The 15,512-nt window shown below is 41.0% G+C and overlaps 1 protein-coding gene across 1 annotated transcript in view; it reads left to right on the forward strand.

The window, feature by feature from the left end:
- LOC119723981 (sucrase-isomaltase, intestinal-like) overlaps positions 1–15,512 on the forward strand; it is a 38,264-nt gene that overhangs the window by 13,451 nt on the left and 9,301 nt on the right. The window contains exons 19-34 of the mRNA XM_038194904.1: positions 4–134; positions 785–873; positions 1,118–1,179; positions 1,655–1,819; positions 2,690–2,751; positions 3,550–3,581; positions 4,931–5,123; positions 5,963–6,236; positions 6,807–6,961; positions 7,295–7,463; positions 7,828–7,927; positions 8,497–8,609; positions 8,882–9,007; positions 9,370–9,507; positions 10,072–10,173; positions 10,778–10,897. Of these exons, the coding sequence (XP_038050832.1) occupies positions 4–134; positions 785–873; positions 1,118–1,179; positions 1,655–1,819; positions 2,690–2,751; positions 3,550–3,581; positions 4,931–5,123; positions 5,963–6,236; positions 6,807–6,961; positions 7,295–7,463; positions 7,828–7,927; positions 8,497–8,609; positions 8,882–9,007; positions 9,370–9,507; positions 10,072–10,173; positions 10,778–10,897 (2,031 nt within the window). The remainder of the gene's footprint in view (positions 1–3; positions 135–784; positions 874–1,117; positions 1,180–1,654; positions 1,820–2,689; positions 2,752–3,549; positions 3,582–4,930; positions 5,124–5,962; positions 6,237–6,806; positions 6,962–7,294; positions 7,464–7,827; positions 7,928–8,496; positions 8,610–8,881; positions 9,008–9,369; positions 9,508–10,071; positions 10,174–10,777; positions 10,898–15,512) is intronic.

Here is a 15,512-nt window from a genome sequence, read left to right on the forward strand (position 1 = left end):
CAGCGAAAGGAAGTGGATTCCAATTTACGCGGGACAACGACCACATTGGAGGCGGATCTGTTGACCATTAACCTGCACGTCAGAGGCGGCTATGTCCTGCCATTCCAAGAACCAGCCACCAACACAGTCTACAGGTCAGTGTTATAAACGTACAATTATCCTGATGGCAAATCCCGCCAAAATTAAGAATGAATCCTCTTATTTAGATGAACGTTTTGAGATATGAGAGTAGGCAAACTCTTTTGTATTTACTTGTTGCTTCCAATTATACCCACGCGAAAAGGCGCCCTCTCACTGTGTCCGCCATATCTCAAAAAGGGCTAATGACACACAACAGTCTACAACTAATGAATGTTTGTGATTGCAATGGTAAGAATAATTTCACATGCTTACAAATAGAACGTTCCATTTCATGAGGCGAAGTCGAGTGGAATGGAACATTCCATCTGTCACCGAATGAAATTATTCTTTCCACTACACGAATGTGAATTTTGTATTATTTGTTTCACTTTTGTTTGTTTTTATACATGTATCACCAAATGTATCATATTTGTAAAACATAATGATTATTACACGGTCGATCCCCAAATTCCTATTCATCAACACAAGAAAGAAAACAAACAAAGATAGCGATATTGTGAGTAAATCTCCTTTCCCATTCAAGAAAATGTCACTAAAAAAATGATATTCAACCTTTAGCATGGTTAGACGCCTTCATTTTGTAAAACTCATTAGTTCCATTTACATTCCGTCATTGACTGATTTCTTTCTCTCATCTCCACAGTCGAGTGAAGCCCATGGGTCTGATCATAGCCCTGGACGATGACCTCAAGGCTAAAGGAAATCTGTTCTGGGACGATGGGGAGTCTAGAGGTAAGCCACATTTCCGCACCTCGCACATTTTGTAAAAGGCCGCTATTTAGAAGCATTCCAATCAGTCATTACACCTGTTGCCTATAAACTTCTGAGGAAAACTGTCCAGGTTCATCTTCTTGACGGTATTTTATATGAATATTGTCTGACATTCAAAATGTACACTTATTAACATTTCATGACGTTCCTGAAAGTGCAAGTTTTACCTCATTGAGCACATCCTGGGTATTTGTGTCATCTGCAGATTCGATAAAAGACGAGAAATTCATACTGGCAGAGTTTGACGTCACGACGCAGAATGGAGTGGTAACGATTGGTTTCTTTTATGCATTACGGTAGTTAGGATGTGATCGATACCCACATTGTAGCCCATGAAGTCTAAAATGCAATGATTGAAGATTATAATTGTTTAAAACAACAGCTTCCTTTAAACACTGTAAACTCAGTGTGTGACGCCAGTGTGTTGTACGAATTTGAACCAGCCAACAGGATCGGTTGGTTGGAGTGATTCGAACCAGCCAGTGTAGGCTCGATGGTCGAGTGGTAAGACGTCTGCACTACAAAGCAGGACGTCGTTGGTTCGAGTTCCACCCCAGTGATTTTTCCCAACTAACATTCGGGAGGTAACACGCTGAGAATACAGTTTTATACGTCGGTGAAGGGCAAAACCTATACTTCGAGGTTTTAGTATCAAGAATTGTTATTTGGTACACTGAAATTGCAAACTGTCAAAATTCTCCTTCGCTGAAAGTAAACACATTCCTTTTCATATTATATTAAGGGTACACTGAACATAATTGAGACCAACGGCAACAAGTACACTGATCCGGACTCGCTAGCGTTTCAAACCATCCAGATAATGGGACTGACTACCGTGCCGACCAAGGCAAAGGAAAACAACGTGGCGATTCCACCGTCTAACTTCCAGTACGACGCAGACACCAAGGTATTTGGTTCTTCTCGAGTTTTTTAAGCAGGCGTTTCTTTCCTTATCGTGCAGTAGGGCTTTCAGTCTTAACCTAATTCACGTAATCTCATGAGATTCGTTTTTTTATGTGGAAAAAGCACATTTGGGCTCCTAATGAATGCTTTAAATGTACATGAGACACTGAGCTGTAAGTACTAGGTTGTTTAACTAGTCAATTACATTCGCTTTTGGCCGTTTATAGCTGAAGCCCTAACCCTTACCGTAACCTTAACCCTGTACCTGAACCCACCTAGCCCTTACCCTTACCGTAACCTTAACCCTGTACCTGAACCCACCTAGCCCTAACCCTAAACCTAACCAATCTACCAGGGGCGTAAATCCCGGGGATGGAGGGTAAAATCTCCCCCAACTTTTTGACCGGGGGGATGGGCTATTGAATCCCTAACACTTTTCGTGATGGGAAACAAAAAATGCGGATTTCGAGGTATTTTTCGAACATCCCAACAACCTAAATGTATTCAATAGCTCTGAAAAGCAGAGAAGCATAGTGCACAAGCTTTTAAAATGCGCCGTTTTGATGTATTTAAAGCGTGAGTATACATATTGATATGCATCTATATCCTGAAGAGCGCCCCCTTGTGTAGATTTAAGCATTGCAATCTATTGTCTGGTCGCAACTCATTAGACGTTTGCAAAGAAATCAGTCTCTTGGAGGACAACACTCGAGAATAACACGGACACTATACATTCTAAAATAATGATGTTCGACTGAACCATGGCCTCAACGATGTTGTCTCCAAACATGTGGCACGTAAAACTTCGTTAGAAATAAGCCCGAGTGGATATTAATGATAGGCATACTCAATTTTTTTTCCCCGTTCCCTTTAGGTGCTGGAATTGACAGGGCTGGATCTGCTCATCTCTGGAACTCATACAGTGGTGTGGGAGCCGTAAACTACCATGGATGGATAAAACCAGGACGGGGAACATGTTGCTTTTTAAATATGACCGGCTCCACACAAAAAAAGGGTTTTATGTCGCAAAAAATGTGAAACAAACTGAGTTATACACATGGTTGGAAAGCTCACAATGTAAGCTTTCATTTGGCATATAAAAGTGCTCCATATCGCTTCCGTTTCTGGAGATATGACATATTTGCATGAATTACTTCCTTGGAGTTCACCTTACACAACTGAGAAAACAGGCTATGAAATAGCTGGCTGTTTTGTAGAACAACAGAACGACTCACGCATAATGGTTGTTTTTCCCCACTTTGTTCATCAAAATCAACATTTCTGCGAATGAAACCTGAAACTGTAGGTGTTAAAGATGACATTCATGACCAACAAAAAAATGAAAGTCACATTTTGACGAAATTGTCACCCCCTCAATGTTGAGCGGGCCATTACACAATAACTTAATACCCTTTTTTGGTGGAGCCGGTAACAATTTTAATGATGGTTATGTCTCGATATTTTCTTATTGTTTCCGATCTTTGAATTTTCAGTGGGAAGTATTTTGTTCTGTATTATGTTTCTAGTAGGCTTGTAGGATTGGTTAGTAATTGCTCGGTTACTTAATCAGAGAGGCGCTGGAATTCGGGCGATTCACAATGCAGTGCGCCACCAAGAGTTTGCCGTGGAAAGTCAATTTTTTCAAGTTCACGGTCGACAAAACATGGCTAATTTGAACAAAGGGGTGTCAGGAGACAACTTGAGGTAATTTGTTATACTTTTTAAATTCCACAGTCGGAAACCCAAGCTCACCATTTGTTTTGGTGGCAAATAGAGTATATTTAGAGAAAAACTGAGTGTTTCATTTGAATGGTTATTTACCTTGTCTTACACAGGGAATTTTGAATTTTTCAAAGTAAAGGCTGATGAGTTATGCCATTTTCATTGAGGTGTCTCATTTTCCTGTCTTCACACGTAAATCGGTACTTTGCCTTTAGTTTTTTAATGTGTCAACTTCAAGTGAGTCACTCACCATGACTACTAGGTTTCTATTTGTAATTACACTGCTTCAAATCAGTACACGATTACAATAAATTTGTTGAACCATGGAACCGTGGTCAGGGTTTTTTTTAGCGTATGTCCTTAATGACGCTTTTCTTCAAAGTGGTGCGATGGACATACATGAAACTTTCACAAAGTATGTACAAAATACCAGCCTGGCACACATCTCATTTGCAATTGCATTAATAGTTCCTACATATTTTTAATATTTTCTGTAATTTCGGTGCAGATCATTCTGTCACACTGTTAATATGAATACTTCTTAAAAGTCTTGATTGTCTTATTAGAGTCACATCCAGTCATGACAAAATTTTAATATAAGTCCACACCTATATTTCATTTGGGAAATTAACAAGCTTGACAGCCTTGGTCAAGGCTACACCAAAAGTTGCCAGAATATTGGATTTGTTGCTGTTGTGAATTCTCTTTTCTTTTGGTATCGTTGTTGTTTCGGTGCATGGCAGTAAGCCAATAGGCAAATTTTTGGTTCACCAGAACATAAAACCCCTATTCGAATGACCCGCGTTTTGTTCGGGCACTGTGCAGTCGATAGGGGCCAATCACGGGCATTTGTGTTTGCGCTCAGCAGTTTCTCTTCGCGCAATCTATAATTTTGCAACTGTTTATTGGATTAATTTACATTTCCCATGGGCAGAAATGGGACTTGTTCTCCTAACTTGCGTCCACTCGCTGCCAAAACCATATATTTGTACATGGCTCTTATGTAAAGACTGAATTCTGTTCAATGAACCATGGACCCCACTATTCCTGTACAAAACACACAAGCCATGGAACAGAATAAGTAAACTCTGGCAACAACAACGCCCAAGATAAACTGGGGTCAAAGTTTAGAAGTTTTCAGCAGCCTTATCGCAAGTTCTGAAATGTAAAAAAGAAAGGACAATGAACGAGGATTAAACAAACATGGCAGCTCTAATTGAAAACCTACTGTAGGTCAAAAGTCTTTTAAAAACAGATTGCGATATCATTCTGCGAGTAAATAACAGTTGTGAACGGATGTGTCTGTATTTAGGTCCTACACCAAATTCCGGGCTGCTATCAGAGTTAAAAAAAAGAAAGAACAAATTCCTAGAGTCTTGATCTTCCATCTAAGGCCGAACTTCCCTACTCATCATGGTGAACAAGGCCTTGGTTGCTTCCGTCACGATTGCCGCAGTAGTGGTGGTGTTTTTAGCCGTCTTCCTGCCCGTGTATCTCACCCAGACTAGCAAGGATGACGGGAAAGAACCAAGCGAGTACCTTACACCGGACCAACAGTTCTATCGAGACGTCAATGACGAGGACAGGTTAGTATAGGCCCATAATACCGTTAAATTCAGGGAAACAATATCTACGAGTCTCAGTTGATGGCTTCCTCCCACTTCTTGCTGGTACTATACAAACAAAGAGATCCACTAAAAGTATCCGAGCACTTTATTTACACTCTAAAAAGTTGATTTGACCCGAAATCCGAGCCCTATGGGGCCTGACTTTTTTTCCAGGGTTAAAACGACACTTTTCTGGGTCAAAATGACCTGGGAAATGAGTCAAACAAGTGCAATCGTGACCGGGAAAAGTGTCAGTCCCCGTAGAATCCGGATCCGTTTAAAATCTGACCCAGGACTTTTGAGAGTATTAGGAAGTGTGAAGAAAGTTCCGTATGCAGGGAAAAGTCGATGAATAGGCCTATACATCTTTGGTTTAAGAGGTGGAAGGATATCCCTATAATGGTATTTCAGGGAAAACTCACTTAATCATGGAGGTATTGGACATCAACATGCACTTCGGATTGGGTTCAATTCGAACCTCATTACAGAATTGGAAGGCGAGGAAAGCACCACTGCATGAACATCAATACTCACGGTTAACAAATTGAGAGTGCAAAAAAGCCAACACTTACAACAAATAGCATGGGTTTGTTACAAGTGCGGAAAACATTGTCAAAGTCATCACTTTCGGTAGGAAGGGAGTAGTGAAACATATATTTGCATCCACTGAAACCCCGATTTTGTGAAATAACTATTTTATGAACTTTAATTAACGTTGCACACATATATAATGACCGTTTATGGTCATGGAAATTGACCTAATTGTGAAAGCAAAATGTGTATGGTTCACAATATATATTTTGCTAATGACTGTTTAGGTTTGACTGTTTCTCGGATCTGGACACCCCAGCCAGCCAAAAGCTGTGCGAGGCCCGTGGTTGCTTCTGGAAGCCCGCCACCCTGGCCAAGGCTCCCGTCTGCTTCTACCCTCCAACCTACGGCTATCAGATGGCTGCTAAACCCACGGATACCAACCTGGGCTGGGAGGCTAGGCTGACTCGCATGAAGGGAATACCTAGCCGCTACGGGGCTGATGTGAACAACCTGAAACTTGAGGTGGAGTTTCAGACAGATTATCGTCTACACATTAAGGTATTAAGTCTATTGCTTTATGGACGGAACAGCCATAAAGATCCGTGGTATACACAGCCAATTGCGTTGCGTGATTTTGTTCCAAACGGATTACCTGAGTTAGACCTCTTGAACATGTTAGTGTCATTGAATTAGATTAACAAAAAGTCAAAACCACCTCAAAAATGGCGGCCTATAATGCAAAGAGTCTGGATGCCACACTGACAAAACACTTTTATACTACTTTGCCAAGATTGATAACTCACGATTGCGGACGTATTATGAATATCTCGCCTTTTTAAATAGCAGCAGTCGGGATTCTAGGCAACCAATCAGCATTGAGATTGTAAGCAGCCAATCGTCGTTAGTGGGTTGCCGCCAAAATCCTAGGCCAATCCGTAGGCAGGAAAACGTATTAGCAGATGTGTGTGTGTGTCATTTTATGTCGCGGCTTCAAAAGACAAACATGAAAATTTAGTTTGAAAATAACTTGGGTGTCTGTCTACTTTAATGGAGTTTGAGTATAAATCGTCTTGAAATTGATTGTGATCAAAGTTGTCACTCACAATAATATTGTTCCCTGATGTTTAGATATCTGACGCAGACAACGCCCGCTACGAAGTTCCCAGCGATGCCGTCAACATCGTTAAACCGACCAAGAAGCCGTCTAACCCGATGTATGAGGTCAGCTACAAGCACGACCCGTTCAGTATCCAGGTCAGACGGAAGACCACTGGAGTGAAGGTGTAAGTATACAATGTCAAAAGTCTCGTGTCAGATTTTACCCAAACTCCGGGTTCTATTTGACTTGACGCCTTTCTGGTCCTAGTATCGTCCGTTGATCAGAGCCCACACGCTAGCTCATACTAAACGTCTGATATAATTTCTGAAATGCAAAATTGATGCGAGTCTGCGCGCCAGCCAAAAGGGGTCAACTTTAGAAACTGTGACGTCATTTAGTGCCGAAAAGTGAATTAAGCTGTAGATTGAATGGTCAATTGGCTGACATTGTTTTCTGTGTGTTATACAACAACTTGTTGCCGAAGATTCGATAGCAGGACTTCTGCATTTCATTCTAGTTTTGATTCGTCGGTGGGTGGTTTTACATTCGAGGACCAGTTTCTTCAGATATCAACCAAACTGCCATCCAAGTACGTGTACGGCTTTGGTGAACACAATCACAGGCGCTTCTTGCATGATATGGACTACAAAACATGGACAATGTTTACCAGGGACGCTTTTCCTATTGTAAGTAATACAATTTATTTACCTTAATCCGTAGTGCGTTGGTATACAAGGCTCATTACTGATTTCTTAATTTGCAAATTGGATGGATTCTAAGTTGACAATAATTATGGCACATATAAATGCGTGTTCAGTGGCGCGTCAAATCCCTGTCAGGCCCTTGGTTATATATTTTTAATGACACGAGTCCAAACAGTTCCTCAATGTTACTCCTTCAAGACACCTGAGCTATCCAAAAACAGAATATTTTCATAAGTAATTATTTTCAGCATAGCATTCCAATGAAATTAATTAAAGGTATTCGGAACATTCTTGACAACAATCAGTCACATTTAATGCCGTCTTTTTGTTTTGATTTCCCAACCAGGATGATTCAAATCTCTACGGTCAACACCCGTACTACATGTGCGTCGAGGAACGCGAAAACAACGCGCATAGCGTTCTCTTGTTAAACAGCAATGCGATGGGTAATTCCTTGCTCTATAAGTTAGTGTAAACATTTCTCCTCATGGATGACATGAGAAAATACATGACATAAAAATGCCCACCCAGTTTTGAAAAAAAACCTTTTCGGGATGCACAAATGAGCGTTTAAGCTATTTTGCAACTGTTTCAGTCTCCATAAATGCACTCAAGCATGTTTTCTGTAAAAAGGGACCTAGTATTTTATTTAACTGATTGTTATATTCACCTAGAAGTATGACGACATTATTTTAATCTCCTGTCACATTTTAATTGTATGCATGGTTAAAAACAAATACCATTTCTCCAATCTTTATAAACAAAAACACATGATGCACGCACTGCGCGGTGTGTGGCTATGGGTCGAGTTTTACATACACATACATTATTTGCAAGACAACACATCAGACTCAAAGGAAACAGTATATTATTTTGCCTTAGAAGACCATTAAATGAAAACTGCACGGAGAAACCAAGAAATACCCATCCTAATGTGTAAAAGTCCTAAAGGTATGTAATTTATTTGTTGACGGAACCAAGGCTGTAGTTTTTTGTTTTGTTAATTCTCTTTCAGATGTCAGTCTTCAGCCGACTCCAGCTCTCACGTATCGCACCATCGGTGGAGTTCTCGACTTCTACTTGTTCTTCGGACCGACGCCTGAGAATGTTGTCTCACAGTACACAGAGGTACTAAGCAACACAGACTGATTAGAGCTTAAGTATTTAAAATAAAAATATAAAAAAAAATTGCAAAAAAAGTTGAGTTTCATTGCGCAAAAAGGTCATCAAAAGTCCATAAAATATTCCTAACTAAAACATATCACGTGTTTACAAGTTATTTTTATACCTCCTTGCAACCTATGATAACAGGTTTTGTGCAGTGTCTCATTTTAAACTCAAACGGGCTCCGATGTACACAAATCTTAGTTGTCAACTTCTTCCACGTTTTTCTTTTCTAGGCAATCGGCCGGCCCGTGATGCCGCCATACTGGGCCCTGGGGTTCCAGCTCAGCCGATGGGGCTACAACTCGATCGACCGCGTCAAAGAGGTTGTCAAGCAGATGACCGATGCACAGATGCCATTGGTAATATACCTGCATGTAGTGCGCCATCACGCGAATATCCGGAAGATGCCACTTTCCATTTTTAAATTTACCCCGACAACATGTCGATTATCCATCGGTTATTTACCTGTCCATAGTTTGAAGAACAATGAGGACATTGTCCGTGAGCAGATGGAAAGCAGGATGTCTTGGCCCTACGTTTCCCATAGTTCGTTGCGAAAAAAATATTGTATCCTTTGTAAACTCTTGGTGGCGCTCTCTAAGATTCTATTTTTACGATGAAAAGAAAAGTATATTGAGGTTGCAAACCAGTAAATAAACTGCCATATACCTCAGTGATAATTACGCCCACTATTAGTCAAGGGATCAATCATTTATTGCAGGATGTTATGTACGGCGACATCGATTACATGGACCGATCCATGGATTTCACAGTGAACGAATCGTCTTACGGAATGCAAAACCTGGCCGACTTTGTGGATGACCTCCATGACAACGGTATGAAGTATATTATCATCCTGGTGAGTCCCGTCGAGAAACACCGTTTTTTTTCTTCTTTAGATATTTTTCAATTTGCCATAATGGTTTCATATTAATCGTAAATGTCACGTCGGCACAGAAATGAATGACAACAGGCTCGGTTTTCACTTGAAGCACGAGAAATTACCTCCTTTTCAGACTTCCTCATTTCAAAACTCATTTTTAGTACCTGGGCCTATGTGCAGTTCCCTCCACCGGGCATATTTTGGCGAAGAATCAAAGACAATGCACCATCGAAATGTCTTTACTCGGAGCGCGTGTGTCCGTTGGCCAGAACAGATGGTTACACACCGATGTTCCGAATGAACCTTAACCCTAACCCGAACCCAAACCGGGAGTAACACAATCTTATGTGCGAGTTGTCGGAACATAATGGTGTCGGAACATAGAGCAGTCAACGATCAGATCACCCAAAATAAGGTTGCATAGGATGGCAACTATTTTGGGTCAACCGACATATACGTTTTTCTTGTGGCAGCAAAGTTTGTCTTAGGCCCATACTGCCAACGAGAGCCTGATTTGCCCAAACTTTTTTAACCGTTTAGGACCCGGGTATTGGAGGGGAGATTGGCTACGAACCGTACGACAAAGGATTAGCGCAGGATGTCTTTGTCAAGATGGAGAATGACGAAATACTCAAAGGAATGGTAAACATTATTCATGGTTTTTGATTCACTAATGCAGAAAGCGTGTTACCAAAAGGCAAATGTTCTTAAGTTTGTGGGATACAACAGGGACCAATTTCAGATAGCTGCTGAACAGACAATGTGGCTTTGCAAATGAACGCGTTCAGCAAACATCAGCTTGAAACCAGCCATAAATTGTACTTATCTCAGTTGCATAAAATGTTTGCTGGTAAGCAAGTACCTCAAAAAATACATTTCTCCACAAGTTCCAATTGTGTTTAACGCGACCAATCAATCACACAAGTAGTTAGCATCCTACCGATTTTAACCAACAAAGAGGAGGGATTAAAGCATAGGGAGTTAGCAGCAGTAAGGGGGGGGGGGTGAGACTTGCGTCCATGGGCGTCGCGAGGGGGGGGGGGGGGCTTCCCCACCCATCCCCCCAAGTGCATGCAGTGTTTGTGCGTCTTGTTTCCGCCGTTCGAGCATGTATACAGCTGTCAAGAACAGACCGCCCGAACTCACCCAGAATTATGACAAGAAAGTGTTTGAGTGTTTTGTGAGTTCTGTAAACAAGTTTTACGAGGTTTACCCTGCCTTTTTGTTTCTAACTTTTGCTGCCTAGGTTTGGCCAAATGTAACTTTCAGCGTCTTCCCTGACTTCACAGAGCCCGACACGGCTGCTTGGTGGACGGAGTTGTGCGATGGGTTTCACGATAAGATCGCCTATGACGGGCTATGGATCGTAAGTTGAAAGACATATAAAATATCGGTCACATTTTGACATGGAGATGGGCTGTCGGATCCCCTCGAACAAGGCAAAGCAGTGTTGTAGTACTCGTATTCGGCACTCGGTACTCGTACTCAAGTACATCTCGAGTCCTTTTTTTTGGAGTACTCGTACTCGAACGTCAAAGCGTTTGTTTATGGTGTAAATCTGGGACACACACGCGCAACATCATCGGTGAATCGAGGACAGGAACCAATTTGAGAAGGACCTCGATAAGAAAACGTGTACAAAACCAATAAGAGCTGTTGTGAAAAAGTTAAGTACAAACAAAGGAAAAGGAACATCCTCGATTTAATTCACGACTGGTTGCAAAAATATTCACGACTAGTCGTGAAAAAAAAATCAGGACTAGGTCGCAAATAAATTCACGACTAGTCGTGAAAAAAAAATCGCGACGTCGCAAAAATATTCACGGCCAATCGCAAAAATATTCACGACCGCTTATGTCCCTTCAGGGCCACCATCCAGAACAGTCGTTCATCCTTGTGTGTATGATCCATGGTTTTATCAATGATCGGTGAGTTTACGCCGCTTTTATCGCAGTCCGAATGTTAACAAATACAATACAAGCTGTTGCGTGTGCCGCAGAGAGTCAGACATGGAACATAATGTGTAACTTCCACAGCGGCCGTGAAAGCGGCGACAGCGGTGATGAAAGCAGTAAAAATAGCAATGACCCATGAAATACGCCGGTTTGGCTGATTGCACAAGTGAGAAATAGTGTATACATGTAGGCTACATGCTCAACTCTGTGTGCTGTGTGGACTCTACAAAAGTAGGCCTTTCTTGAAAGGTCTGCAAGGGTTAGTCCAATAAAAAAAAAGTGGCCGAATTTGAAGGAAAAAAAAACATTTTAGAAATATGCGGCTCGCTCTATTTTATGACAAAAATAAAAGGATAATATAAATCTTATTAACTTTAACTGTGAACCTTTTTACCTAATCTGCCTACTCTATACCCAAGTTATGTCTATTTCGATGAAAAAAAATCACAAAACTCGGCTATCCACCACTGATCATTTACCGTTCTACGAACAGATGAATGATCCATTGAGCACAATAAAACATGGACGTTTTCCCACCTTGGTGAAAGAACGAGAAGTTGGAAAGGAAAACAAGTCAGACAAATACCGCCATCAGTATTTTAGAAAAAAAAGAGTTGACTTGTTCCTCATTATCAAAACACAAAATATGACATTAAAAATAGTGTCTCGGTCTTTATTTCAATTATTGAAATCTCATTTGTATTTCTGTGGTTGTGTTTAATCTGTAACACACAGTCAGCTTAATCACTTTTTATCGTATTCCATGGACAGCTAGAAAAATTGGTTCTTTTTGTAAAACTGTAATTACCCTCCGATAGCAAGGATCAACTTCACTGTTCTTTTTTTTTGTAGATGAGTGGAAGAAGATGCTCTTTTCATATACACCTTATTCGTGTTTCAAATTTGATTGGTTTTTAAGATAACAAAAAAACATTAATTTGTGGGTAACTTTCCTTTGACACCCTTTAGCCCGTCTACCTCTACAATTATATCTTACAGAAGGTCGGTATAGTTCCTCTACATCAAGGCAATTTGCCATCTTAATTAATGCACCTGTCTGAGTATTTAATGATTAAGATATGGCCTTTAATTGCAAATTCATTCTTATTGAAAAACACCCACAACAAATATCTCCATATAATCGAACTATTTTTTGTATGAAAAATAATAATTTACTATTTATAATACGAGCCAGCTCGTGAATTCGATTAAGGAAAAGCAAGTCTTTAAAATATGAACATACAAAACTGTTATACAACCTCTAAAAATGCGAGCAAAGACTTAATAGTTACTTATCACGGTCATTATTATTATTATGTTGAAAACATGTATCATCCGAATATATATTAGGTGTGAGTCTATAATTATTATATGTTTGCAAATGCATCTGAATATATAATTTTTTTTTTCATCATAATAACTCAAAGAAGAACGGAAACAGTCAAATATACCGTTTTTCGACTAACTACGAATAAACTTCTCTCTTGTGTAAGCTGTAGCCCGTAGGGCCAAAATGAGAGCATGTGGAAGAAACTTTCATCCAGTATCTTTGCCAAATCTTGCAAGGAATATGAAAATGAGATGTTTCCCCTGCTAAAAAATACCCCAAAATATACGTAGCGTTAAAGATGCATACTTTCCCTTGTGCTAATTATTTTTTCTTCTCCCAACGAATTCTCAAATGTATGTTTTGTTTTAACTAGAAAAACTACTTTATTCCGGTTTCGGGCGTCCGGAAGCCTTGATTTTTTTGGGATTTTTTTCGCACAACTTCACCCACCCTGCGATAGCCGAATTATTGTCTGCCAGCCAATATTTCAATTCTTGTCAAGAGTAAATTCAATAAACAACGGTCGGTGGTTTTTGTGTTCGCTATCCTATTCCAAAAGTAAATAACTGTTATATGTTTTTTCAGAAAATAGCCAAAAAACACCCCCCCCCCCCCCAAAAAAAAAAACAACCCCCAAACAAACAAAAAAAACAGATCTACTTTTCAAGATGAAAGCCGAAAACAGTACGGGGAGCGCATCTTTAAGTCAAATAAACGTGATGAATATTCCTTTCAAGCTGCACTTGTTCATGAGTTCGTGCAGACCAACTTGTTTTTTGGTGCATCATTTAGTTTTCGGTTTCTTCGAATGAAACCTCTTCTGGTTCATTGGTGTGTTGAGGGGTCGCGTCCATGTGGATGTGGTGAAGCTCGATGTCAGGGTTCTGAGGCCAGGGTTCCTGGGCATGGCCATGGAGGATGTTGTTATTCATAATCGGTTTGGGTTTCGACTTCAAGGTGCGAAGGAGAAGAAGATTCAAGCCCATTGAGAACACAAGGAGAAGGAGGGTTACCATGAAGGTTGCCATCCATGCGATGGGTGACTGGTCGGGTTCTTCTGGACGGACTCGGATCGGCCCGAAGGTACACGAGCGTATTTCCCCTGGGAAATCCACCGACGAGATGGAACACATGAATTCCTTCCCATCGTCGGAAACATCCACCGTCAGAGACAGAGAGGCTGAAGAGACCGTCTTGTTACGGGTGATGGTGATGTTCCTGCCATGACAAGTGTACCCTGCTGTGGTCTGGGCAATGTCCATCGCGACTGCCGGGTTACCGGGGTCTGACGAGCAGTGCAGGATCAGCTCCGTGCCAGGGTCAGGGAGGTCGGGTGAGGGAGAGCAGACCGGGGACGACTCACCGGGGAAGTACAGCACTGACAGTGTTACGCTGGAGGTGTTCAGGAGGATATACCGTTGTCCCAGAAGATCTCCTGTGTCTTCGCAAACGCTGCAGTAATAAAGCCCGCTGTCCCCTTTGCGCAGATTATTTGTGACAGATGTAATCGAACTCATGTTTGTGGACGCATCAAAGTAGGGCATGGAATTAAACTGACTGGTTTCTGATATTGCTCTCATGCCCATGTGGACTGTGCATGCGGCATTGTCTGGTGGACCAGGGCCCCACATAAGCCTATGCCTGTTGTTGTCGAAGTTGGTAGCCTGGCACGCTATCTGTAATTGCTCGCCCTCCTTTCGATCAGCCTCTGGTGTAACGATCCATGTACGCACCTCCGGTGCTGTGCTGGCAAAACCAGCGTGAAAACACAGCACATAGAGAAGAAACAGACGAATGGAATTTATCCTAGCCATTGGATTGATTGTCATAGATCTACAATGAGAGACCGAGTCCTATAACACAATCTTGAATCGGAGATGGGCTTGAAAAATAGAGCAGTCTAGGCAGGCAAAACACTGAAAGTAACGGGAAGTTTGCGCCTTAAAATGTCTTTTGTGAGAGGTAACCTGGTGTACCTACATAACTCACCAGCAAGCCATAGCGAAACCCTACATTTCCTTGAAGTTTTCATTTGTATGCAAATTAGTGGCTAAGCCAAGTTCGCTTCAACAAAGGCTCGCCAAAAATCTCGTGACACGGTACAATAAAAGACCTGATTTTACCTATTGTCAAAGTAACATTCTTCTGAACCGTAAATAAATGCTAAATAAACATTCCATCAACATGAGTGCATGTCTGAGCTGTTCTACATTTAGGCCTACATATTTTATATTAGTTGGCTTGCACGGTATATATATTAAAACAAAATTCAATGCGTCAAAAGATATTGAAAGCTTTTTTTAAATTTATAGATAGTGCTATGTAAAGAGCGGCGAAAGGTCTTTTTTGTTTGGGTGGGGGGGGGGGGGGGTGGGAATAACAGTTAAAATTGTCATGCAAATTTCCTCCCTTAAAATTAGTTCGCAAAATACCTTTCCTGCATACCTTCGTGTAAATTGCAGGTAGTTTCCCGGTTCTCTGGTAGAGCTTTGGAAGGATGTGTACATGCCTCGAAGCTCGATGCTTAATTAGGCAATTAAGCTCGATTCAATAATCCATTGTCCAAAAATACAACTAAAAGATAAAACAATGCTACATTTTATGTTTAACGTAATGTGGTGTTTCTTATTAATGTGCTTCGTTGTTTATCACAACATGGTTAAATCCAAAGACTGCATATGCCATTAGCTGCGTAC

The sequence above is a fragment of the Patiria miniata genome, unplaced genomic scaffold (genome assembly GCF_015706575.1).
Source record: "Patiria miniata isolate m_02_andy unplaced genomic scaffold, ASM1570657v1 HiC_scaffold_17, whole genome shotgun sequence".
NCBI lineage: Eukaryota > Metazoa > Echinodermata > Asteroidea > Valvatida > Asterinidae > Patiria > Patiria miniata.